General features: G+C 40.6%; 1 protein-coding gene across 2 annotated transcripts in view; it reads right to left on the bottom strand.

Annotated features, from left to right (window-relative positions):
- Nucleotides 1-2,136: 2,136 nt before the first annotated feature.
- Nucleotides 2,137-26,111, bottom strand: part of DOCK3 (dedicator of cytokinesis 3) — a 585,745-nt gene continuing 561,770 nt past the window's right edge. For both annotated transcript variants that reach the window (XM_084634267.1, XM_084634266.1), the window contains 9 exons: nucleotides 25,646-25,767; nucleotides 23,671-23,806; nucleotides 22,625-22,706; nucleotides 20,099-20,251; nucleotides 16,141-16,259; nucleotides 14,915-15,002; nucleotides 9,719-9,841; nucleotides 9,009-9,091; nucleotides 2,137-6,704 (listed from right to left, as the gene is read on the bottom strand). In XM_084634267.1, the coding sequence (XP_084490393.1) occupies nucleotides 6,192-6,704; nucleotides 9,009-9,091; nucleotides 9,719-9,841; nucleotides 14,915-15,002; nucleotides 16,141-16,259; nucleotides 20,099-20,251; nucleotides 22,625-22,706; nucleotides 23,671-23,806; nucleotides 25,646-25,767 (1,419 nt within the window). In that variant the 3' untranslated portion in view covers nucleotides 2,137-6,191. The remainder of the gene's footprint in view (nucleotides 6,705-9,008; nucleotides 9,092-9,718; nucleotides 9,842-14,914; nucleotides 15,003-16,140; nucleotides 16,260-20,098; nucleotides 20,252-22,624; nucleotides 22,707-23,670; nucleotides 23,807-25,645; nucleotides 25,768-26,111) is intronic.

Below are 26,111 nucleotides of genomic sequence, written 5' to 3'. Positions count from 1 at the left end.
ACACTGCATGAAACACCCCATCCAAAAGATGGGAAATGGAACCTCTCATGCTGTTCTTCAACTTCTAATTTCTTACATACTAGGATAAGGGAATCCACAGTCCTTACTTTAGAGAGAGGATTTTGGACATTACCAGGCCTCCAGCTCACTTTCTCTTCAGAGGTTCTTTACTCTTACAGTGGACTGCAACTTGCTTAATTCTCCCTCTTTCATAATATCAATAAGGTGAAGCCCTTATTTTCTATGTGTACCTGGAAGATAAAAAAAATCTATATTTACATTTGAACCTTTCAAAGGAGCCCCTCAGCAGCCTGGTACAGCATCCAGCTCAAGCTGATAGCCCAATCCTGCAAAGTGTTGATCATCTCATATGGTATCTGCATTCCTTCAATTGGGTACATAAGCAATCATGTAACATAGTAGGCATTTATGCATGGTGAAACATGATGCAGAAGACCAAGTGACTTAACCACCCTCTAAAGTTAAACACCAGGTCTTCTTTTCCTGTATATCCTGACTTCTTGAAGTATGTTATTGCTTGTATAGTAATGTCTCTGTGGCTGGTCGGCGTGGGCATAACCACACTTTCTTGGAACCCTTAGTGAACAGTACTCCATTTCTCTGACTCATTTTAAAACATTTTGTTTCAACTTCCCAGCAATATTTACAGAACTATTATTCTGTATCAGTATATGTTATTTATTCGGTGCCCATTTACTTTGGCCTGAGAGCAAGGAACAATGAATCAGGGCTTCTGGGTTCTACTCTGGTTCTGCCTTTGCTACATAATACTACATGCTACATAATGCAAGTAATTTTACCTTTCTGTGCCTCAGTTTCCCTATATGTAAAATGGGAATAATGATACCAGTCTCATAGGTAGGGAGAACTGATTTCAATATACATCCTAGGGAAAAATACACAATGAAGTATACTACATACTAATGAAGAACAGTAAAAATCTATCTGAAACTAACTAAAATAATGAGATACAAATCTAAATCAATATAACTGTCTGCTGCCAAATGCCTTTTGAAGTAAAGTATTTATTCTGCACAAGTACAATGCCCTTGTTATCTCTCCATGGTGGTTTTTTTTTTGTTTTTGTTTTTTTGTTTTGTTTTTTGAGCTAAGGACTCTGAGAACAGGAGTAAATCTAGTCGCTAGACTGCGGCTCAACAAGTCTATAAGGGCCTGGCTGGCCTTTATTTAGTGACTATACTTTTAGTTAATACTATTATTTGTTCAGTACCTTATTGTCACATTCAGCATCAGTGAAAAATACCCTCTCCTCTAGGAACACCACCTTTCCACCTTTTAGTTAATTTTCCTTCCTTATAGTCCCTTCATTCATATATCTCCTTTGGATTTCGTTTTCTCCAGTAACTCCTATCTCCTACTTCCTTATGGTCTTCACTCCCACCTGTTTCCCCATTCTATCTGCTAATGAATTAGTAATTAAATGCATTATGTTGACACTCAAATGCCATCTCTCGGTTTTAAAGTTGACATTCCAATGAGATTAATGGGAGACAATCTATTTCACACTTCTGAGTAATGGTTTCAGGTTGTCCACAGGCTTGGCCAGACAGCATTACATCAGTTACACTCATTTGACAATTGGAAGGTCTTGCTCGTGACCATGAAAGCTAGAAACTTACTTAAACAAAAAAAAAAAAGATCAGGTTATGCACAATCTGATTATATTGTGCTGGCCACATAAACACAACTATCTGGCTGGATTTGGCTCATAGCTATATGCCTGACATCCTGGCACTAGGTGATTTGAATGTTAAAAAACAAAAACTGTCATCTTAATTCAAACAGCAGCAATCAGCCAGTTAGGGAGGCAGTTTGGAATCAGTTCCCTCTCCCCATGTAATGTTCCTGGATTTCCTTTTGTCTCCTCAGTAGTTTCCCACCCCCAAAATGCTGGGTTGTGTCTGGTTTCTTTGTTGTGGATTTTGATATCACCTGCAAGAAGAAGGTAGAGCAAGATAAACAGGATTAAAAATACACTATCCGTTTCTGTCTCTAGCACACACAGACCCTGCGAACACCAGGGGCAGCATCTGGACAACCTTCTCAGCAAGACCATAATGAATACACATTAACCCAATGTTTTAATATCAGGTATTAATCTTTAATTCCACATCACAGCAGTCGAGTGAATGGGGAAGGAAAAAAACCCAGCAGCTATTTACATCTAAAATTCACATCACTTATTTGTTGGTTCTGGAAACATGCTATCACAATATATACAATGAAATACCTTTAGGACACTTGTTCAAATTCTTTTTTTTTCTTTTATGTTTGCTTTCCATTATAGTTAAGAGAGCTTTTTTTGATTTTTTTTAAACATGAATACACAAAAGAGAAGTCGTTAGAGGTTTTGCCTTTTTTAAATAAGCACAGAATGCCAGAGGTTAAAAACACATTTACAGGGCAGAGTACCAGTCAGACAGCACAATCTATACATTTTTTGCTCAATTTCCTGTACAAATACACAGCATTCAAATGGGATATATACAAAAAACACATGAAGGAAAAATTAAATATCACACTTTTTTTTCTGCTTCTGCTCTACAACCTTTCCAATTTGGCTGCCTCCTCTCCCCTGACAGATATGTAGTAACCCCTTCCCCACCCAAAGAGGGAAATAAAGGTTAAACAAACAAAAGAAAAAGAGGAAAAAATCCCATGGTCTTGCACCTGGCAGCACAACCAAAACATTCTTCCAACCAATGAGCAACTAACTGGCAGATGAATGCAATTCTTCTCATTGCTTCGTCTCCATCGTTGCCTCTGCCCATTCCTTTTCCTCCAGACAGAGGGTGTAAACACCAATGGTGGAAAGTTTAATAGCCCATGCTTTCAGGAGAGAAGTGGTGGCCCAAGAACCCAAAAGAAGCATTTTCAATTTCAAACTTGGTACGTGAGTATGGCATGACCATGTTCCTTGTAAATTATCTCTATTTACGATAGTTACACAGAGCACAGCAACAAACCCTGGTAGCCAAATTCAGCCCTAACTCAGAAAATGTAGTTGTGCCCACTTACCCCAGGGCTGAATTTGGCTTTAAGTTTCATGCTGCTATTGGCCAAGCATACTTGCCCCAGAGAGTAGTATGAGTGTTACACTCACCAGATCTTAATTATAATAGAATCTCCCCCACCTCCTTCTCTTCCCACCCAGCACAACCCCCACTGCCCTTTGAAATTAGGCATTTAAAAAGAATACACAAAGTATTTTGCAAAAATTTGACCATGGTTCTGAATAACTCCTTGGAGACTCAAATCTAATATGTTTGTGTTAATTGAATTTGCTCCTTCATGAAACTTGGTGGCTATGAACCTGCTGTAAAATTGGCTGACATCTGTTTATATAAGCTAACTGATCATCTAACTTTTAGAAAAAGCCTTTACCAAAAAGTGAAATAAAATCAAAGCTGGGCATCTCTATGCCAGACGCTGTCCTTCTAATCAGCGCAGCATGATATGCATTTGGAAATCCCTTAGAACTCTGGTCAGCAGTTAGCGCTAGTCAGTCACACTGGCTGGATGTTTAGACTAACTCGAATGTTAACTCCAATTTACACACAAAGCTTTATGCGCAGACACCTTATTTTTTGCTGGCAAGGAGAGCTTAATACATTTCCAGATACAATAATGTTTAACCCTTCTACCAAAAAAGGAAAACAAGCATCTTGTTCTAATAAAGTTTCATATGAAGATCCTGGGCCAGATTCTCAGATGGTGTATATCATAATATTCCATTCATTTCAATGGAGCTACCCTGATTTACACCAGCTAAGACTCTGGCTCTTAAGAGCTTCACCATTTTTCATTTCTACTCAGATCTGCCTTGGCATTTATGCAAGAGATGAAATGCTCATTGTGGACCAGATTTTAACATCTGTGTTTCAATGGTGAAGGATACAATGATTCCGTGTGTCCTGCTCTAGCAAAAGTAAAGGAAACGGGATAGATCTTCTTCTAGCCAGGCAGGTCAATGAAGAAAACAGAACAATATTTCTTTTGCATGGGCTAGAACTTGAGAAAGAATAAATGAATAATCTCAACACCCGCCTCTATACAATGGCCACCTGAGTCCAAACTTGATACAGATTATCATTTTCAGGAGAATTTGGAAATGGTATATTTGTCCCGTCACGTTGTATAGAGGTAGTGCTAAAGTGGCTTGCAAAGGGAAACGTTTCCTTTTTTGCTTCTTTATAATGTTTTTGATATATAGGAAACAGCATGGATGGGGCACAGAATTGGGAGTCTGGATACCTTGGTTCTGTTCCCATTTCTGCCACTAATTTGTGTAGTATTGGGCAAATCCCTTAACTTCTCTGTGCTTCAGTTTTTCCAACTGTAAAGAGGAAGGGCATTGTTACTTATGCTCCTCCTCTGGAATGTGCTTTGCAGTCTACAGATGAAAAGTGCTGTACAAGTACTCCGGATTATTATAAAATTATAAAGAAGGGCTGAAATAAGGGGTTTTATTTTTTGCTTATTTATCTTATAAATATCATGAATATAAAATATTTGATATTTTCTTCCCTATTTTTGCTGGAAGATTTCTCAAAGGACTTGAAAAATGGGAAATTTCTCAGCTCTCAAATAAAATGGCAATTTTAGTGGATCTTTCACCAACAAAGTTTTTCTCCCGTTTGTCAGGTACTAAGCAGGTATTAAACAAAGAAAACAAAAAACCCTAGAACTTAGAACAGCCTGACTAAAATTCCCTTCCCCACTCCACTGCTCTGGTCTCAATCTCTTGCTTTGTGTCACATCATAATTGCACTAAATTCTACAGTTCTTCGTAGAGTCTGCCAGCAAAAAAGGGAAGTCAAGAATGGATATTTGTGCAATGTAAAAAACAAAGAGGAAAAAAACCCTTAAAATAAAAGAAGAACTTTTCAAGTCTTCTTTACACACCATAAAGAAGCAAAAAAGGGAATAAACATCTCCCCCCTTCCTTCTTACAGTTAATCTTTAAAATCCCTGAAGCTGGAGTGCACACTACACACTGGACATTTCTTGCAGCTCATAGGGTTTCCTATCTGAAGGGAGAGATGGAGGCATTGTGCAGCAGCAGCAGCGAAATGTATCAGAAGGGCACATATTAGAGTAACAAACACAGTTAATGGATGTTGGTGTGGATTGTGCAGACTTTCAATCCTGAGGCAAGGACCGGATATGATGTATTCAAGCCTTCTCTTCTTACTTGCTGAGTTATCAAGCAGTTGTTGCATGAGCCTCTCAGCTGGTTCCTTGACTGGAATAAAAGTGCTGGTGACAACCACTTGCCCAGAGCTAAGCATGAGAAAAGGCTCAGAATTGGGTTGCAGCCCTAAAGGCTACATAACCCTCTCTTACCCTGCAGTAAAGGTGGATACGGACTATGACTCCAGTGGAAAAGCAGCTGGCTTACCCAGTAAAAAAATGAAATTAAGGAACAAAAACATGAAAAACCAAAGTACATGTCCATGAACAACCAAAGGAGGCAGAGTTTGTTTGAAATGATACCTCAAAAATCAATATGGAAGCCTGTCAGCACTGGTTAGATCATTTCATCACATCTGAGTCAATGCAGGAGATTACTGTAAAGCTGTTTATGGTCATAAACCTGGAAGACCCAGTTTCTTCATAGAACAGCCGAGTTTCCATTGCCTGCAGAGAATGCACCTTCCAGCCTGACAGTTCATGAAATCCCTGAATTCAGCAATGAGCTTTCACTTCTATGCAGCAAAGAAACATGTCCCTAGTGCAACTGCTTCTACTTGTGTGCATCTCAAAACGGGGAGGAAAGCTTTTTAAAACAATTTGCCACATCCCCCCTTCAATATTCCAATTCTTTTCAGTTTCTGCAAGTCTCTATGGCTAACAGCTTACATGCCACTTTGTGTGGTCTGATAAACTGCAGAAGGAATAAAGCACCCACTGCACACAAAAAATAATAATTAAAAATAACATAAAACCAAAAAGTATAAAATACAATAAAAAGGAAAGCAGCAACCTCACATGCCAGCCCAAACTTTGTATGGGCTCCGGACATTAACTCATGGCAGTAGAAAGTAAAGAATTGGATTACTGTTCTCTCCTCTGAGTCCTAAACTTTTACATCTTTCTTCTGGTCAGACCTGGAATTACTATACAAGCTTCTTTCCAGGTAGTCCTGCTTACTGCTCACTGATGCCATGCTCCCATGCTACCCTGGCCTGCTCCTCCTTTCCACCACTAGCTGGTTGGGAGACTTTGCGATGGAGTGGCCGGTGTTTGTCTTCCTCTTCCATCATCAGCATCATTTCCTCTTCATTCTCCATGTTTGGGAGCCGAGCATGATATGGTTTTGGGGGGAGAGCTGGAGGGTCCATAGTGTCCTGAGGAATGACTCCAGATGGAGCAGAGTGGCTTCGACATGGCTGGGACTTGAGTGACTCCAGAACATCAGGTTCAGAGAGACTGTACCTGACAGGGAGGTAGGGTGTCTCTAAGTCTTCATCAGTATTCCAGGCCTGGCTAGGGACAGAATCCATGGTGTCTGTGCGAGGAGGGGGCTCAGATGAGTGTCCAAAGTTACTCTCACTTAAGGAGGACACACCACTGCTAGCACTGCCTGACAGAGTGGAGTTACTTCCATCCAGGCCAGACTGGGGACTTGTGGGTGATGCAGGAATTGGATGAAGAGGAGACTGTTTAAAGAAAAACACATGTTAACATCCGTGATTGGGCAATTGTGCACCTCAGTGGCCATGTTTCATTGTTTACAGCTCATTAGTTACCGCCTAATTGCTTTTGTATTTAAGAAAATAAGAAATCTGAGCCATTTGTACACCCACAACCTGATTTCCATGTACAAATACCTGTTTGTACAGGCAAATGTGTTTTTCCTGTATGCATGATCAAACAGTAAAAAACTAGCAGTCATGGTGGTGACACCCTCTTCTCCAATCCTATTTAACATGTCCTACATCCCAGCATCTTCCATTCACCACACCTGCCTTGCTAGGATCTCCTACATTCCGTAAATATCGGAGTATTTATCTTGCAACACAAATATTACAATCTTGCAACACAAATATTACAATAAAAACATTAATAATGTGTTATAAGTTTTTACACATTGATTTATTTTTTCAGTAGTTTTGCTATTTAGAAGTTAGTAATTGCTATTTATTAAAACTGTTTCAGTAGCTATTTCCATTCCTTAGTTCAAGAGTACATATTAACTAGCTTCCTTTTGTCTTTTTATTTTAAAAGATTTAATGCCACACTGCGTATCCCTGCCCTGCCTAATGCATGCTGTCTCCCCCCAATTCCTGTAGCTCTCATTGTGGGCATCTCCACATTTATCTTATTTCTGTATTTTCCAATTTTCTCTTCTCTCTGTTCTTTTTTGCTCCTTTTCCCTCTCTCCTCTCTCTCTCTCCTCTCTCTATTTTTCTGAGGTTATGTCTATATTCTTCCTGTTGTTTCTCTATTCTCCATGTCCAATCCTCTCCCAGTCCTGGAAACCAAACTGTCTGCAAGTGAGGTCCAATGGAGTCTGATGGGGAATCAATCAGTTTTGCAAGTGGATCTGCGGCTATCTAGCCCTGTCCCCAATCTTCTCTGAGCCTGTGAGGAAGTAGCTCCACCCAAGCAGGACCTTCCACAGCCATAAAGATTTTTGGTCTGTGACTTTATACTCTCATTTCTCTTTCCTTTCTCCCTCTGCTTCTTTTCCTTGTACTCTGTGCTGCTTTATTCCCCTCCTCTTCCCTTTACTGCTTCTCCTCCCAGCCTGCATGCTGCTCTGCTGCCTGGCTCCTCAGAGATGAAGTAAAAGTAAAAAGTTCTCTGAAGCTTAATAGCAGTAAATGTCAGAGAGTTTTGTTAATTTCACACTTGCAATCACCTGTTCTGCTCCTCTCTCTACTCCACTGCTGATGCACACTGAGCAGGGGGTAAGGAAAAAGAACAAAGGGGGAGCAATTTCTAAAGCACTCATCAAATCTTGTTAATTTCAGTTTACTGCTCTGCTGGAAGCAGCACACAGAGAGACAGAAGTTTTAGAAAGCATCAGTATACAGCCTACTGATGTATATTGGCCCAACTGACCCATTTGCCAGCACGTTCATGCAGGTGCACCTGTTGTGTCTATGTCTGAAAATCTGGCCCTAAAGGGAATAGCAATGAATGAATACTCTTAGCAATTTGTTTACTCTCTAATAAATAACACTCTCTTTGGCAGATTGATTCTAGAGATTTTATTATTTGATGAAAAGGACTGATTGGAGAGACAGCAGGCTAAGCATTAGTTTTACTGTTTTCATTCAAAACAATGAGTTCCAGATGAGGTCATAGACCCTTTGTTTTCTGTATGTATCAGGAAAGAGTAACTAACCCTTGCCTCTTGAGGCACAGAGTAGAAAGCATCTATTTTAAGAAGAGAAAAGAAGATCTGCCAAATCACTAACTGATGTTCTGTTCTGGAGGGCAATCTAAAGAGAGCTGACAACTAAACATTTTATCCCCTCATTCCTGTATCAATTTGAATCAAAAGGTATAGTAGGCCAAAAAGATAAAAATGCTGCTAGTCTGCCCTCAACCTCTCTCAAAAATCCCTGTGTGAGGGGCATGAGAGTCCCAACTGTGATTAGAACTGGCTATTCAAAGGCTTGTGTTCTTGGATCGAAAACACATATATATAGTAAGAGGGTAAGCCTCCTATGGGCTAAAGAGAGCACAAACATATCTATGGGCTACTTGATTACTGGAACAGCAGCAAACTGTCCATTTAATGGAGATCTTGGTGTAGACAATCACCATGTCAGCCTTCAGTCTGAACTTCTGTTTCTTAGAAATAGATGATGTATTTTCTACTGCTCAGACAATACAGGAATAAGACAGGCTGGAGAAGGTATATGAGAGGTAGAGATTCTGGAATTGATCATAACTGCTAATGACCAGATTAGCTGGATGCTGTGTTCTGCAACCTTGAGAGGTCATTTTACCTTGCGCAATGTCCGAGCAGGCAGTGCTGGAGGAGCATCACTGAGCTGGTGGTGGAAGGCATCAAAGTGCAGTGAGTAGTGACCTGAAATGAGACAAGGAATAAAATAGTAATAAAGAATTGTAGCTGTGGGCTCACAGATCTGTACAACCTCAAGGCAGTAAGAATTCACTGTTCTAGTCCTCTGTAACATCAGGTAACCAGGTCCAACTGCCGACAGTCCCATCTCCAGTCCAGAGCTTACCATATATCCTGGAAAGCAATCTTTGTAATGGGTAACCCAAAGTGTATCTGTTACAAAGTGCAAATGAGGAGTTCAGTAGCAACAACAGAATTCTACCCACCGCTGTTATCAAGGATTTCATGGCAAGGCAGCAGTCTCTTAAATGCTGAATGTCTGGAAACACAATTAATATCTTTGTAGCCTTAAGCTACTGCTGAGGATCGTCACTGACAAGAAGCCAAGACAGCCAAGACAGCTTACACTACTCATAAACCTAATTCTAGTCCCAAAACACACTTACGACCTTATTGCTGCAGCTGATGAAATTTTAGGTGTTATCTAATGTCAACCAAGCAGACCAAATAGCCTTCTCTCCCTGCACTTCTTACAAAAGGCTCATACAAGTCAATGTTGGCTTTCATGTGACCTAGGTTTATCTGTGCATGAGCACAGGACTTATCAAGTGGACCTCCTCGGGATTTCCTTACCATGGGGTAGGCTTCGGGGAGGTACTGGTGGGGCCAAGATGCTCCCAACGTGGGCAGACAGGAATGGCAGGGCCTCTCTGGTTCCGCTGTCTAGGCTCCAGCTGCTGGGCGCTGCTGGCACAGCTGAAGGATGGAAACAGATTGAACTTGGGTACATTACATTACAAGTTTTTCTTGGGGATGGAGGCAATGGCATTTCTCCATTCCTCAACTGAGTATGTGGATCTGGCTCCTTGCTATTTGATGTAGTACCTGACCATAAGGTGGACCTGAAGGCAGCAAGCACAAGAGAAGCTGTGCGCAATTTGGCTGCAAGGATAGGCCAGACTCCAAGGCCAGGGTGAATTAGGGGGCTGCAATCTACAGAAAGGTGATTATTTTAAATGTAAGGGTAAAGAGAAGTAGACTACAAGCATAAGTGGCAGAAACCTCAGTAAACACAACAAAATCTGTTACTGCACCATAATGGCTAGGTGGAGGATGACTAAGCTGATCATATCTAAACATAATGCAATAAAAACATTACCTTTAATGGCATCATTTACTAGGCAAAGAGTTAATCACTAGCTATGATCACTATTTTTCAAAATGTGGTTATAAGGAATCAGAAAACCCTATTTCAGAATTACCATCAGAAGACCTGATTTTCTTTAGCCAAAGAAGACAAGAAAGCTTTCCTGTCTTCATAATCATATAATACATACTGGTTACGATCTCTAAACGCCTTCAGTTTTGCATGGAAAAGAACTCAGGCAGAGAAACCTGAAGTAATACACTCAGATCCGAGAAGCAACAGCTTTTTCCTTCTAGACTGAGTGACATTTGAAATGTCTGGAAAGATCTGAACTCTCATTATTAAAGAAAATACACCCTTTTTTCTTTCAGACACACTGCACCACTTTCTTGATGACAAGAAGCAGCCAATATACTAATCAATGTGCCAGAACAGCGACTTTATCTATTTACTGCTGTGTTGGTTATTCTAAAACTGTTTAATATCTGAAGGGGGAATCAAAATGATTTGGAGAGTCTAACAAAGACACTGAAACTAGTTTTGATTAAAAATATTAGCCCTTCCTTGCAGGCTCTGGGTGACAGAAAATACGGGTTCTAACAATAGATCTGACAGTAGAAGATGCGAATACATATGGGGTTACAAAAAGCTGATGGTATACCAGTGAGTCCATCTCGTGGCTACTAATGCCAAGTAGCAAGTGGAAAATGCAACAGGGACCGTAACGCAATAGATGCCAATGGAATTATAGTTATTTTTTTTTTCCTAATGGGACCTTATCCTCATTCCTCTGCATCTGTTTTGGGGACATAATTGGACGAAAGTAGTAGGTGCTAAGGGCCTCCACTGGCAAAAAATAATCAAAGAGACACTCAGCTAGCCTAGAATACTTTATAGGCCTTAAACTTAACGGTGGCTGGGGGAGGGGGATGGGGTAGGAAGAGGAGATATGCCCAGGAAACAGCTTGTATCTTGGAGAGGGGAAGAAATGCCCTTCAGTCCCAGGAGTCACTGACCTGTGAATATTTCACTCTTAACATGACAGGGATTGTATATTTTCCATATTTCTGTACTTGGTGAGGGTTTTTTTTAAAGGGGTGGGGGCTCTACCTCCAAATCCATCAATGTCTAACCTTGGACTACACATGTATGTTCTGGAAGAAGGTTGGTGATCTTGGAGAAGCTTAAAAATTCCCTAATCTTTTCCCCAGTCCAGGAAAATGTTTTACTACTGTATCTCAGAGGACCATCCCATCAAAAGATATCCCCTATTCACATGAGTGTTAGCCCCAGGCACCTGGCCAAATTCCAATCTTTCTTCATGATTTCACCAGCCATTCAACTGCATGAGCAAATTTTACTTACCTTGTAAATCTGCTTCTCTGAACACATCATCTTGCAGGATTCTCACTCCTGAGTCTCAGCTCCCTAGTATAAACAGGCAAAACTTCCCAAGCTTTGAGGGGTTTTTTATGGTCCCTAAAGGTCTGTAGTAGTGGATAGGAATAAAGGTCACCCCACAACCAAGGCTGTGTGCCACAACTCTGTTTATATATTGCCGTTGGAGCTTTTTAATTAGTTCCTGATTCAGCAGGAAGCAAAGGCTTCCCAAGAGAAAAAAAAATGAGCCAATTATAAAATCAAAATGATTGCAAAATTAGACCCTCAAACATGAAAGATGTAAAGATAAACACACATTAAAAACACCAATCCAAAAGTGGAAGGGGTCGGGGGAAGAGACAGAGTGAGAATCCTAAAAGAGGGTGGACCAGCTCCAGGGATGCACCTGATCTGTACAGAGTGCAGGTCAGGGTAGTATGTGTGCAAAGATGGCATCAAGTTCAGTTCTGCACTCACCTGATCCTGCTGGTTAGAATAGCCTGAGGATTGCTCTAGTTTATACCAGCTGCAAATAGCCCCTGTCAGGGTTCCCTCCCCACTCTGAACTCTAGGGTACAGATGTGGGGACCTGCATGAAAGACACCCTAATCTTATTTCTACCAGCTTAGGTTAAAAACTCCCCAGGCACAAATTCTCCCTCGTACCTTGGGTTTAAGTAACGCTGCCACCACCAAGTGATTTAACAAAGAACCAGGGAAAAGGACCACTTGGAGTTCCTCTTCCCCCAGCAATCCCCCCAAGCCCTTACACCTCCTTTCCTGGGGAGGCTTGAGAATAATATCCTAACCAATTGATTACAAAATGATCAAAGATCCAACCCCCTGGGTCTTGGAACAATGGAAAAATCAGTCAGGTTCTTAAAAGAAGGATTTTATTTAAAGGAAAGGTAAAAGAATCACCTTTGTAAAATCAGGATGGTAAATACTTTACAAGGTATTCAGATTCAAAACACAGAGGATTCCCCCCTGGGCAAAACCTTAAAGTTACAGAAAACAGGAATAAACCTCCCTCTTAGTACAGGGAAAATTCAAGTTACAGAAAACAGGAATAAACCTCCCTCTTAGCACAGGGAAAATTCACAAGCAAAACAAAAGATAAACTAATCCACCTTGCCTGGCTTACCTATATTGGTTGCAATATTGGAGACTTGGATTAGGATGGGTTGGAGAAGATGGATTTCCGTCTGGTCCCTCTCAGTCCCAAAACAGAACACACACACAAAAAGCACAAAAAAACCCTTCCCCCCGCAATATTTGAAAGTATCTTCTTTCTCCATTGGTCTTGTTCGTCAGGTGCTAACCTGGTTATCTGAGCTTCTTAACTCATTACAGGTAAGGAGGAATTCTAGGCTACCCTTAGCTGTATGTTTATGACAGCCCCAGTGGCCAAAAACACACCCAGGGATTGACGTAGTGCAGGGTCATCGCAGCTGTGTCCTTTTCTCTGCTACATTGGCATCAGGAAAAAGGAGTTGAATAAGAACCTCTGTGCTGGCTCTACACCACCAAGACCAGCCATAGGTATTTTACCAGTTTGGTGCTCTGTAGTATAGGGCAGTGGTTCTCAACCAGAGGTACACGTACCCCTTGGAATACTCAGAGGTCTTCCAGGAGGTACATCAACTCATCTAGATATTTGCCTAGCTTTACAACAGGTTACATAAAAAGTCAGTGCAAACTAAAATTTCATACAATGATTTGTTTATACTGCTCTGTATACTATACACTGAAATGTAAGTACAATATTTATATTCAAATTCATTTATTTTATAATTATATGGCAAAAATGAAAAAGTCAGCAATTTTTCTGTAATAGTGTGTTGACACTTGTATTTTTATGTTTCATTTTGTAAGCAAGTAGTTTTTAAGTGAGGTGAAACTTGGGGGTGCGCAAGACAAATCGGACTCTTGAAATGGATACCATAGTGCCACCATTAAAAATAATATGCAACAGTTGTATGCCACAAAATGGTTACCAAGCAACAATGTTGCTACTTGAGAGTACAGAGCAAAGGTCAAATGTTGAACCTACAAAACGTTTTACTGATCAACAGTAATCTTTCCCTGATGGGACTAAAATTGACATTCATACCAGTGTTCTGTACTAGGATGATAACCACAAGCATTAAACTAGAGTTTATTTCTTTTCCTTTCCTTGAGGCACTTTTGTTAAAAGGGAGAAATCAATAGCACTGATCAGAGGGAATCTGAAAAACAGATGTAAATCTAGTCCACTAGCCCATTACACTACGTGGATCTGCTCCTCAGCCCATATCAGTGCCTAGAACTACTGTACATGATCCTGTTGATGGATGGTTCAGAACCTGGTTTCTGCCTGTTGGAACCAACACTTTATCCAGCTATGCTCCAGGGAGGAAGCTACCATCGAAGCTACTATTGCCCTAGAGCAGCCAAACCATCTGGTGGAGCCGAGTGCACTTGGTGGTCAAGTTCAGCAGAAGGGAAGCTATAGCTGAACAGTTTTTCCCTTCAGCAGCTGGTGTCACTCTGCTGTCAGTGAGAATTAGTGCAGAGGGCTTCTCACTGGAGACGGGCTTGGACAAGTTCACAGGACATGAACATTAACAAAAAACGAGTTGGTTAATGGCACTCTTGACTTACAGACAGTGGTAATGGTTCAAAAGGTTGCACATATGCCTGCAGCTGCATTTATTTACATTCACAACATGGCTCAGGAGCTGGGATTCCCTGATTATCCCCTACAGAGGATTATAAAACATTCCAAAAGAGACTAACCAGTCAACCACCTGACCTTGATATGTGCATAAGACATTTGTTTTTGCCAACAGGGATTCATGTTTGTAACTTAAAAAAACCACGACAACTTGATTTAACAAAATGTTCGTCTCTACTAATGACGGTGAAATGTCAAAAGCTACCTCACAGGGTAGTTTGGAGAATCTTTTGAAGAAATAAAGCTCAATACACGTAAGTATTATCTTTGGGCCAACTCCTTCAGCCTTTACTCAGGCAAAACTCCCACTGAACTCTGTGGGAGTTTGTCTGTGTCAGGACTGCAGGATTTGGCCCATTGTCATTAACAAATGGTACAGAGCTTCTTTAGTGGAGGCACTTGTGCATCTCTTTGTAGATCTAAAGCATCAACTTAGCTGTCTTTAGGCTGGCAGACGCTCTCAGCTTAGTGAAACTCTCAGCCTAAGAATGTGACAGGATGTACAGAGGTGGAAGTCCATAAGTGTACAAGCATGAACAGAGTAACAGTACTACAAGATGCAACAACATAATTAAGAAAAGGAATACCTTTCTCAGCGACAGATAGATTGGGATCACTGCAAGGTTTGCATGGTCCAACCACTTGCTGGATCAAGGCGCGCTGAAAATTTGGAGGCTAAAGACGAGGGGAGACAGCATAGAAATGTGAAAACAGTTACAGATTTGCCAATACAGAACCCTGTGATAGCTGAAGAGCCCGAGATAAAAATCCATGGAAAGCTCTAGCCTCTGAGCTTTCACATGAATGTCTGTAGGCAAGGGGCAGATGGGAGACTGTTTGGAGGCACTGCATTATTAGAAACCATTTTAGCCATTTATTGGTTAAATGCCCCTGGAAATTTTAACTCTTAAAGCCTCATAGGGGTTGGGTTCTGGTTACTCCAGAAACCACTTCTTGACCTCCATGGCCCTGGTATATTCCATGGCAGCCAAGATCAGCTAATGCAACCAACCTCATTGCTCACGAGATTTATTTCTGAAGGGATGGGTTGTTCTCTGTGAGGTGTATTAACTATGGAAGTTGCTTCCCCCATCATTTGAGAGATCTGATTTTTTGACCTTCATATCATGCTGCCAGTCTCAGCTGTGCTCCCAGCCCTTTCTGGATGGTTTTCATGAGATGCTGAATGATGGGATGATGGTAGTGTTTTGAAGGTATTTTTTACTCTGAAGAGTTCTGGGTTTTGAATCATGAATTAATTAGTCTTTGATTCTGGGAGACTGGGTCCTATATTTCATTTATCAATTGTGGTGGCACTTTATAAAGTTGATTCATTTATTTCTATTGCTAAAATTGTGCCCATCCCATGCTCTAGGCTCCATGTACAAAGTCAAGTCATGTGATAGTTTATGATGGGTCAGCGTTTGCTGGTCAGGTTTAAAGTAAGAAGAGCCCATCCCCACAATGAGGCCTGCGTTGTGCAGGAGGTCAGACTAGATGATCAAAATGGTCCCTTCTGACCTAAATATCTATGAATCAATGAGGACCAACAATTGCAACATACTAGTATGATGCTGATTTTACTGTATCAAAAATAGTGGTTCTGAAAGGAGGAGAGAGAAGCATAGAAATCTCTGCACAATCTGATGAGCCACTCTGTAAATGTAGTTAAGTCAGTGGTTTCTGGATGCAGGGTAAGGTAAAAAGAGAAGAAGTGAAGATAATTACAAATGACAACAGTGGATCTATATGCTAATCACAAATACACAAATGCCACAGCTGCTGTACTAGGAAAGAATAGTAAGTCTATTACCTGTCCATTTTCCATGATAGCTGCAGGATACATGGCACTGCTTGGTCGGTCCCGGTGGGTTGGCAGCAGCATCATCAGCTCCCGAGTGTGGCGGTACTTATCTGGTAGAGAGGGAGAGCCTGTAAACAAGTGAGAATAATCACGTACACATGACAAACCACAGAAAGATCTCAGCTTGGCCCAGTGATCTAGTCCTCCTTTTTTCCTGGGACTCATGAATTACCCCAACAATTTGGATGATGATCTTACAGGACTCCAGGAAGATATGGTGCTGAGCCCATTTAGGAGCTGACTGTAGATAGGTGCAGTAATAATCCACTTGTTGTATAGTTAAGATATGGACACATTGTTAGGTTTAGGATGTACAACTCAGCAAGTCACTAGCTGTACATTACAAGCCACTTACCCCTAAAATAAAAGTGTATCTGTCTGTGTGGAATCAGCAGTGGTTGTGATTTAATATGCCTACTCTTCCCTGACCTAATAAGATATCAGAGGTATGCATTCAGATGCCATAAAACTGTGTACTTTTTGACTGAATAAGTATGAACGAGATATGAGGTTGGGATACAAATAAAACTGATGCTGGAATTTTCCTTGTGTGTGTCAGAGATGGTACATATGAATGGTGATTCCCGTGCTTGGCTTCCTCTTTATTAATATTAGCCAGATAAAAATGGAATGTTCTTTGACAGTGGTTTTCAACTCCTTTTCATTTGTGGATCCCTAAACATTTTTGAATGGAGGTGAGGTCCACTTGGAAATCTTAGATATAGTCTGCAGACCCTCAGGGGCCACAGACCAGAGGTTGAAAACCACCATTCTGTGAAATTTGAGGGCACTTTGTTTATCACTGTGCTTACGAAGCAGCATGCTGCTATTCTGAGAATACATCAACAGAGGTTTGCCAACATGCTGGTATATAGTATGAGGGTATTTGCTCATGTGATCCAGCAATTGTTTGTAATCTGGATAATTGCCAGGAGATACTACATTATGAGAGGGTCTATGTGTTTCATGTTAAATATTTATTGGAGCACAGCATTTTTTACCAAACTACTTTGTTTTTTTACATTAGGCACCATTAGGCAAGGAGCACACTGCACACCAATGGGCTTGCTGATGTATATAGCTACAATGGTTGTGCCACAAGAAAGATTTGTATTAATGGGATGGCTTGTGGGTGTCTGATAATAAAGATACACACACACACTCATGGATACACAATAATATGCAGAAGTTAACATTCTGAAGCTGCAGAAGTGAGCTATAACTTGTACTGATTATTTGTGCCACAAACACACACTTCACAGGCAGCACCACACAGCGCATTACCCAGCCATGCCTGCTTTTGGGAAAGACATGCCCCCTTTCCACAACCACATGTGCATTACCAGCACTCCAACGTACGAGCAGAGGCATTTTTTTTTCTAGTTAATGCGGCTTTTACACCAACAACAGCATAACATGCACCTTTTTGGACTGATATACAGCACAGTGGAAGGAACAATGTGTCCAGCAGAGTGCAGAAGTCCTATACTTGCAGCAATTTCATCAGGGGGTATAAGGCCCAGATAAATCTAAACCCCAGCACTGCATAAGTAAATGCAAAATATTTGCAATCTAACTCCAATCACAATTTCTCCGCAGACATAAAACAAATACATTTAGACATTCTTAGTTTTTATACACATTATCTTTAAAAAGACAGTTTTAAACACTATGCTGAGTCTCTTTTACACACATACACATCACAGATAGTCCTATTTCTGCATGTCAAATATAAAAATACTGAACTTATAGGGGTGCCAAGAACTGCATCACAGCACAAACCACATTGCAACTTTTTTCCCTTTTATTTATCATTTGATCCTCATTTTTCTTGTCATGTGAGCAAATTGCAGCTATATGTGCCATTAGTTTAGAAAGAATCACAAATCCCACAAGACCTTGCATTGTATGATCTTCAAAATCCCTTGCTCTATGCTGCTTTATGGTGGCAGAATCTAATTTTTAAAACCAGCCCTCCTTCTTGAGCCCTCAGTTTGGAATTGCAAATAACTGTGGTTAGAAATGTTATTATAAATAGTGTCTCAGCATCTGATTTTCTGGCAAAATTGTGGGTGCAGAAAGAGTGGCTCATTTAAGATCCTGTTAACAATCAGGACTGTTATTTGGACTTGGCTAAGGAGCATCTCAAACTCAAATCTTTTAAAAGCTTCCAGAGCTGCCATAGGGATATCCTTCAGAACAACATTGCAATGCAGTGGCCCTGCAGACTTTACAAAACTCAGCTGCAGGTACCCTTGGTCTCTTATGCTTTTCGGCTTGTAGGCCTTGCAAATGTAATGTGTAAATTGTTTTACACACTGTTTATAGGAAAGCAAAACTTGGTTTGTCAGGGCCTGGGGAGGCTTTTCATTTTACTCCAACATTTTAACCAAATAAAATATTAAAATTGACACAAAAATATTGGTTTTAGCAATGCATATTCAATTAATTGAGGAATCTGTAAATTCCTGCTAAATCCTTCTTGATTTTCCCCTTGATTTTCCCACTTCTATTGGTATTTTGAAACAATTTGCTTCCAGCCCCAAACATGAACTTTTAGCTCTAATGAAGATTTTAATTTACTTCAAATGCCAAGTACAGAAGCTCTTTTACCATGCTGAGTAAGAACCTGGGACCTTTGCTCTCTAAGCCTGAGAAGAAGGCTGTTTGGAGGAAGCATTGAGAATGACTTGACAGCTCCCACAGCTAGTACTCAATATGAGCTGCCTTTAGAGTGTATTGAACATGCTCTACACCAACTTTAAAATGATTCCTTTTAAAACAACATTACATACCTCCTTATAGGACTCCCTGTTATAATTCCTGGTTAAGGAACCTTGGCTCATATCTTCTTTTAACCCCATTAGAATTAGAGCAGTGCCTGATCTGACTGATCTCAAGGGGAATGAATGCAAACTCAAAAATTCTCATTGATCTTGCCTACAACACAGTGCTGCTCTTTTGGTGGGGCTGGGACGTGGAGCTTCCCAATGGGTAAACAGGAAGTGCTTCACCAGGCTATGTTAGGGGTTGGGTCAGGCCGGGCAAAACCAGAGAGGAACATCCTCTTTAAATTGGCAAATAACAGTAATTTGTAATGTGTTTCTCTATCACTACTGCAAGCTAATGGAGTTCTTACTGTATCTTGATTACAACATTTCTTTATAAGATTCAACTCCCTGGATCCTGGCTGGAGGTGATGAGCATTATAACATCACTGTAAGGTTTGCTGTGTACTATTTAATCAGTTCTTTGTGGATAAGATCAGTATCAATCTATTTTCTTGATGACTATCTTCCTGCAAATGAAATGTTAAGTTAGTAATACATATTTCTATAACTTAGTTTACTTGGCTTATTGTTGAGTCTCAAACAACTGGTATTTTTCTCCTTCACTGAACAGTGCCACATTCTGGGAGTGGGGGATTAGCTCTCCCATCTCCAGGGCTGGGGGATTCAAATTCTAGTTGAACCCTAAGTGCAAGTGACTTGGATGGTCTCTTGGTCCCTGTGGAAATTAATCCACCTCACAAAGCCACCTCTCTGTTCAGACTGATGTTAGTAAACATGCTGCTGGACAGGACTGCAGCTAACAGGACAAGCTGGTGCAAGGATTAGGGAAATGGGATGCAGTTTTTCACTTCTAGGTTAAGATGTGAACCTAGAGATGAAAACTTTTAACAACTGATAAATACTAGAACTAGAAACAGAAGTAACCAATGTTCAACCTAGGACCAGAGGTGATAAGAACTGTTAAATCTGAGAAATGCTAGGTGGTCATGTGAAATGAGTTGATAGCCTTAGTACAGTTCCTGACTGATGCAGCATCTCAATTGGTAACTTTGTCGGCAGTCTCAGCAGAAAGGCCAAGGATTGAACGGGTCATGGAGACTGAACTATCCTCTCACCTCTAGAGGTGGTCCCTCCAGGACAGAGATGAGGCACATTGGTGGGGGCAGTGTGGGGAAGCTTGCACTGCTGCCGCCCGTGCTGTATCTGTTCTGTGGATAAATAGAGGGCTTCAGCCTCCAGTGTTGTCAATCCAGCACCTTTCACCAGCACTAAATTAAAAAGAATATAAATAAATATAAAAAGGATAGAGGTGCATTGGCAGAGCTGCATGTGAAGTTTGATCGTAATTTGCTCTAGCCAGTGCCATCACTCATTTTAACAAGCATCAAATTCCCCCAATTAAAAAAAACAAAAACAAACAAAAAAGTCAAACAAAGAAACCAAAGCCATGTTAATTTTAACACAGTGGAACTTTTATATAGTGAAGTTGTTTTTTCTGCTGAACAATTTCACTCTAAATGGAGCTTTCATAATAACCAGATTAGAAACTTGCAAATTGTGAAGTATGGAAAAGATCTAGGACTTTCATAATAATTCATTAGACTGTGGAGGTAAACACTTCTTTATGCCTAACTGAAAATGGACAAAACTGGCAGGGAAGAAATGTTTTATCTTGAACTTATCAAAATGTACTAGTAAGAATGGCAAGTAAAACAAAATAAAATAAATAATATCCAAAAATGTCCCTTCAAATAATACACTTTTAAAATCATAGAATCATAGAATATCAGGGTTGGAAGGGACCCCAGAAGGTCATCTAGTCCAACCCCCTGCTTGAAGCAGGACCAATTCCCAGTTAAATCATCCCAGCCAGGGCTTTGTCAAGCCTGACCTTAAAAACCTCTAAGGAAGGAGATTCTACCACCTCCCTAGGTAACGCATTCCAGTGTTTCACCACCCTCTTAGTGAAAAAGTTTTTCCTAATATTCAATCTAAACCTCTCCCACTGCAACTTGAAAATCACTGTTTCTCTTGCTGTTTTGTTATTTGTAGTCAGTAGAGTTATCTAGTTCTCATCTGTGGGAGGTGCTGTCGACTTAAGCATCAGCCAGACATCCTTTTATATTGTTCATCACTTTGGTTCCTAAGCAACAGCAGAGACCATAGCTGAAACCTGAAGGGGCAGTTGGTGATGCTGGGAAGTCAGACAGCTCAGAATGACTGGCAAAGCCTGGGGCTGTGAATACCAGATTTCTGAACTGGAAAATAGCTTGAAATGCTGCAAGCACCAGAATCTCACACTTTTCCCTCAAAAGATTCAGGCCTCATAGAACTAGCTGGGCAGGTTCATTTACAGAGCCTTCTTGACATGACAGGACCATATTCAGTTCCACCTTCCTTTCCCTGCTATGTCACCTTTATTCTAATTACTTTATTATTTGGTTGTCATTATTTTCCTCCAGCTCTTGATAATTAACAAAGCTATTTTTATTGACATAAGTAATCCCATTCCTCAGCTTTCTATTCACCTGATCCTTCTGCTAAATCATCCTGCTGCATTTCTGATATAGCAACAGACTGTGATTTATACTTCATTGTAGGATCATGCACAAAGACAGGCTGCACTGAGAAGAAAAAAGCTCTTATTCTAGTTAAGAAGAAACAAATTCTGCTCCCTCTTTTGTGTTTACAGAGACCACTGGCCACAGTGCAGCCAGTGGAATTCTTTTGTGTGGGGAAAAGGAACAAGATCTGAGCAAGTGGAGTCAAGCTCTACAGCCTGTACTATAGAGGCCTTCTGCATGAGCCTGTGGAGGGAGATGTAAGTAGTGGCTGGGGTGGGGGCAGGTGGACATGCAACAGAGCTCCCACAAAAGGGGAAGGAAACAATCTGAATGGAGGTTACTAAAGCTCTGAGGCTGCAGTAGCAGACATGGAGTGACTCCACTGCAGTTCTGAGGCCTGGGGAAAAGGGGATTCACTGCACTAAGCGTAGTTACCCTAAGAGGTAAAGGAAAACAAAACATTAAGAGGTAAAGTATTTTGTGTTTTTTTTCTTCTTGTCTTCAAGTATGATCCAGCATGAAAGTTCTCTTTTAATTCTGGTATCTCTCATTCCAAGCCCTTCAACCTTCATTGTATACATGAATGTTAACCCATCTCACAACTTCTTTAGAATGGCCTAATTTCCTTAAAGACACAAGACTGAACTTTGCCTTTTCCTGATGTTCCACTTCTTGCAAGTATTGTAACAAATAACTATTTACAGCCTTCAGCAGATTGTTTGCCATAGGGCAGTATGGCATCCTTTCCCTTACAGTGTCTGTGATGCAAGTGGTTGGCTCAATTGTGTGGAAGCACATTCAAAACCATTACATAATTAAACTGCCTGAAGTTAGCAAGTACCAAAGATATACACTCCACCAAATTTTGTTGAAAAGATGACTGAGACCACTTTGGCGGTTACACAAAACATTTCAGAAGAAGTCACTGTTGAAAAAACAATCCCTAATTCCAAAAGTAAAATAGTAAAATTACTGTATATTTCAAGCATCTCAGCAGCACAATCTATAAACTGATAGGACAAGAGTCAGGGCCATTTGGGTTCCTGAACTCTTCACTCAAAGTCTCTCCATTCTTACCTCGTGCACTGGGAGGGGCAGAGTTAATCATCTGCGATGGTGCAGAGTGGGTAGAACTCAGGCTTGAAGTGGAAGGACTGGCCTGGGATGAGGATAAAACAGAGATGTTGGTGACTGAGCCTTGGTACGTGGAGTTAGGGTAAACAAGCTGCAGGAGGCAGAGAAATCAGCAAGACAGAAAACTGAGCAGACTGGTGCATTATATATTCACCTGCCTCAGATCATCAAATGTGTAGGGAATATGACCTCTGTCTAGGAAATAGTTACAATAAAACTCACTATTAACACTGTACAGTCATTGAGCTGTGGGACCCATTTCGGCCTCTCAGATTGATTGTCATGGATTGAAAGAGACATTACTTAGTAAGATAAGCATCTCAATAAGAAAAACTAACTATTCTGCTCACTAGGTGATAACACACCCCTTATAAAGATGACCTTTACTTTGCTCTGTTCTTAGGCTGCACTAGGAACTTTTAATTTACACCTATAGAAAACCTGGATTTGTGCTGGAAATGGCCCAACTTGATGATCACTTTAGATAAGCTATTACCAGCAGGACAGTGGGGTGGGAGGGGGTATTGTTTCATGGTCTCTGTGTGTATATAATGTCTACTGCAGTTTCCACGGTATGCATCCGATGAAGTGAGCTGTAGCTCACGAAAGCTCATGCTCAAATAAATTGGTTAGTCTCTAAGGTGCCACAAGTACTCCTTTTCTTTTTGCAAAGACAGACTAACACAGCTGTTACTCTGAAACCCATAGAAGAGTTAATCATATTTACCTTAGAAAGAAATCACTGGGAGCAATCTTTGCCTCCATGGCATTTCTATCAATCTTTAGGAGATACTGATCTCTACACCAGGTCAGACTCCATGGGATTACTGCTATATCTTTTCAATTCATAGCTATAGATAAATCTAAGACAGAAGAGGTCTAAGTATGGCTATTGTACATGTAAATAATTATTGTCCTAAGTACAGCCTATGGGGCATGTTCAATTATATTCCTAGCAATAGGTCCTTGATGTTGTATGGCAGCTATACCTGCATGTGGTACATGTCCTCAGCGGTTTCCCCTACAGAACTGTCTGTTAGGACAACCAGGTTTCCTGTTTCACTAGAAGTATGGGAGGAAAGAGAGGATGACGAGTGTCGGACTGAACCCAGCAAGTTCAATGGGCTAAAACAAATATGGAGACAGAGGAAAAACAGGGTGCAAAGGTTAGACAATATTCTTTTCCAAATCTTAGTTTTAAGTAGTGAGGCCTGATCTTCAAAGGTGCTGAATACCTGCAAGTCCCAGAGACTTTTGTGTTGAAAACCTTTGAAAAATCAGGCCATAAATGCTTACGCAAATATGCCCATCCCTTACATTTTCATGGCAAATGCAATAAGAAACCAATACTATTACATTTCAGTTACATACACATTGACAATATAAAACAAGGTCATTCAAACTTCAATCTGGGGCCAAGCTGGCATCCTTCCAGGAAGCTGAGTGCTACACCTAATTTGCCTCAAACAGAGCAGACTGAAACCACTCTCATTTTTAATGCTGAGATGCAACCTGTGGAGACAGCTCCCAGGAATGTTTCATTGAGCTGCAGCAGAGGTTACTCAGATCAAGATGGAGCATTTCCTGTGTAGTCTGTAGTCTCCTTGGTTGACACATATGTATTAGAATTGAAGGCAAATGCAGCTGAATGTAGAACTCTATGGCCCAAATGGCCTGCAGGCTGCACTTTGATCTCTCATGATGTAAAATTACGTTGATATATTCCTCTCTTACTCTGAATCACACACACAATATACACAGTAGAATCTTGCTAAATCACACCGACAACATGGAAGCTCTTTACAAGTTGATGACTTTTGAGAAAAGTGCCATCACTTTGACTGAGTGGCAGACTGTGGAATTCTACCACACAATTTAACTTCTTGGATTTACGCACCTGAGAGTGAGTTGCTGCACCCTGTTCTACTGAAAAAAGCTTTAAAATCAGCTACATGGTCTAACTCTTCAAAAGGAAAAAGCAGAGAATAGCAACTAAGACTTCACAACTCCTGTACCATTTTTGTGTTTGTTGTTCTGTCTTGTGAGGCGATAACTCTTTTCAACTAACAGCACATTTTATAGAGGCTAAAAATATTTGTTTGTATCCTGAAGTCCTGCTATCATCAGTGCTAGGGTTGGCGTTAGGAATGGGTGCTCAGTCTGAATCAGAATCAAGAAGTTCAGATGCTTATCTAAACCTTATAAGCCTCTTAAATCTGAAAATTGGCCTGTGTTATTTTATACCATTCTGATCTAATACCTTGAAAGCTTCTCTTATTGTATTTTGATTCTAGTCTAGGCTGGAAATCAGAATTGTAAACACAACAATCTGAACATCTTTAGAATCTTAAACAAAGATTCAGTTTGAGTTCAATTCCAAAAATAAGCAACAAGACTTTTTTTTTTTGGTTGTCAAAATGTGTGTTTTATTTAACCTGAGCAGGCTGCCAATCCCTCATTTACATGTCAGAAATATTAAAAGTTTGGACTTTCAAAGTCATCGTGAATTTTGGGCTATAAGAAAAATCTAAGTGACAGTTAAGGATATTTTATCTGTTTGTATAAACATTGCGGTGGAGTCGCTACGTGTCAGCTTCCAGCTAACAAGCGCTTAAGATCTCTATTAAATCCCTGGCTTCTCAGTGCAACACAGCTTCCAACCTAGACATGAGAGGGAACAGATGGCTTCACTTCAAAGCTTTCCAGTGATGACTCTGAATCAAACATCAGTGGTCATTGCAGACAAACAAAAGGGACACTTTTCTACAAAGGCTGATGTTATTGCCTCCACAGTACTTCTAGCCACCTATGAGGCTAGGCTTATTTGGGCCCATAAACTTTATTAAAATCCCTCTCTGCCCTTCCATGGAGTTTTGAGAACTCATGCCAGCACAGGATGGTACATTTAGAACTTTCTGCTTAAACTGTTAGAAATTCTAGAGATTACAGCAGAAAAACAGGTACCTGTGTCGATGCACCAGCTTGATGCTCTCTGGACTCATAGGGCTGTGTGACACAAGAACACTGCTGCGTGGGGTGCTGCTACCAGAACAGGCTGGACTCAACTTATCCAAACCAGGCAACTCCTACATAGGAAACACAAAATCACGTATTTACTTCAGAAATTTTGGGCTTGATCATGGGAAAAGGGAAATAAGCTTTCCCTTTTCATCAAAAGTGATACATCTGTGACTATGTTCTTCACAGAGCTATTATGGTTTTGCAATTAGCCCAAGAGCTTTCAGACCCCTTCACTCCCAACCTAATTAGCTTGATACCAACAATTCCCAGGCACCACCTCAACAATTTGCTGGAAGTTTAGGCATACAATGGACCAGATTGTGACTGCCTTCATTTTTAATATGAAGATATGGCATGCAGAGAATACAAATACCAGCATGTAGTGTGGCCCAGCCACTTGTACAAAGAT

The sequence above is a fragment of the Lepidochelys olivacea genome, assembly GCF_965140295.1.
Source record: "Lepidochelys olivacea isolate rLepOli2 genome assembly, chromosome: 7".
NCBI classification, from domain to species: domain Eukaryota; kingdom Metazoa; phylum Chordata; order Testudines; family Cheloniidae; genus Lepidochelys; species Lepidochelys olivacea.
This window is presented reverse-complemented; position numbering and strand designations above follow the sequence as displayed.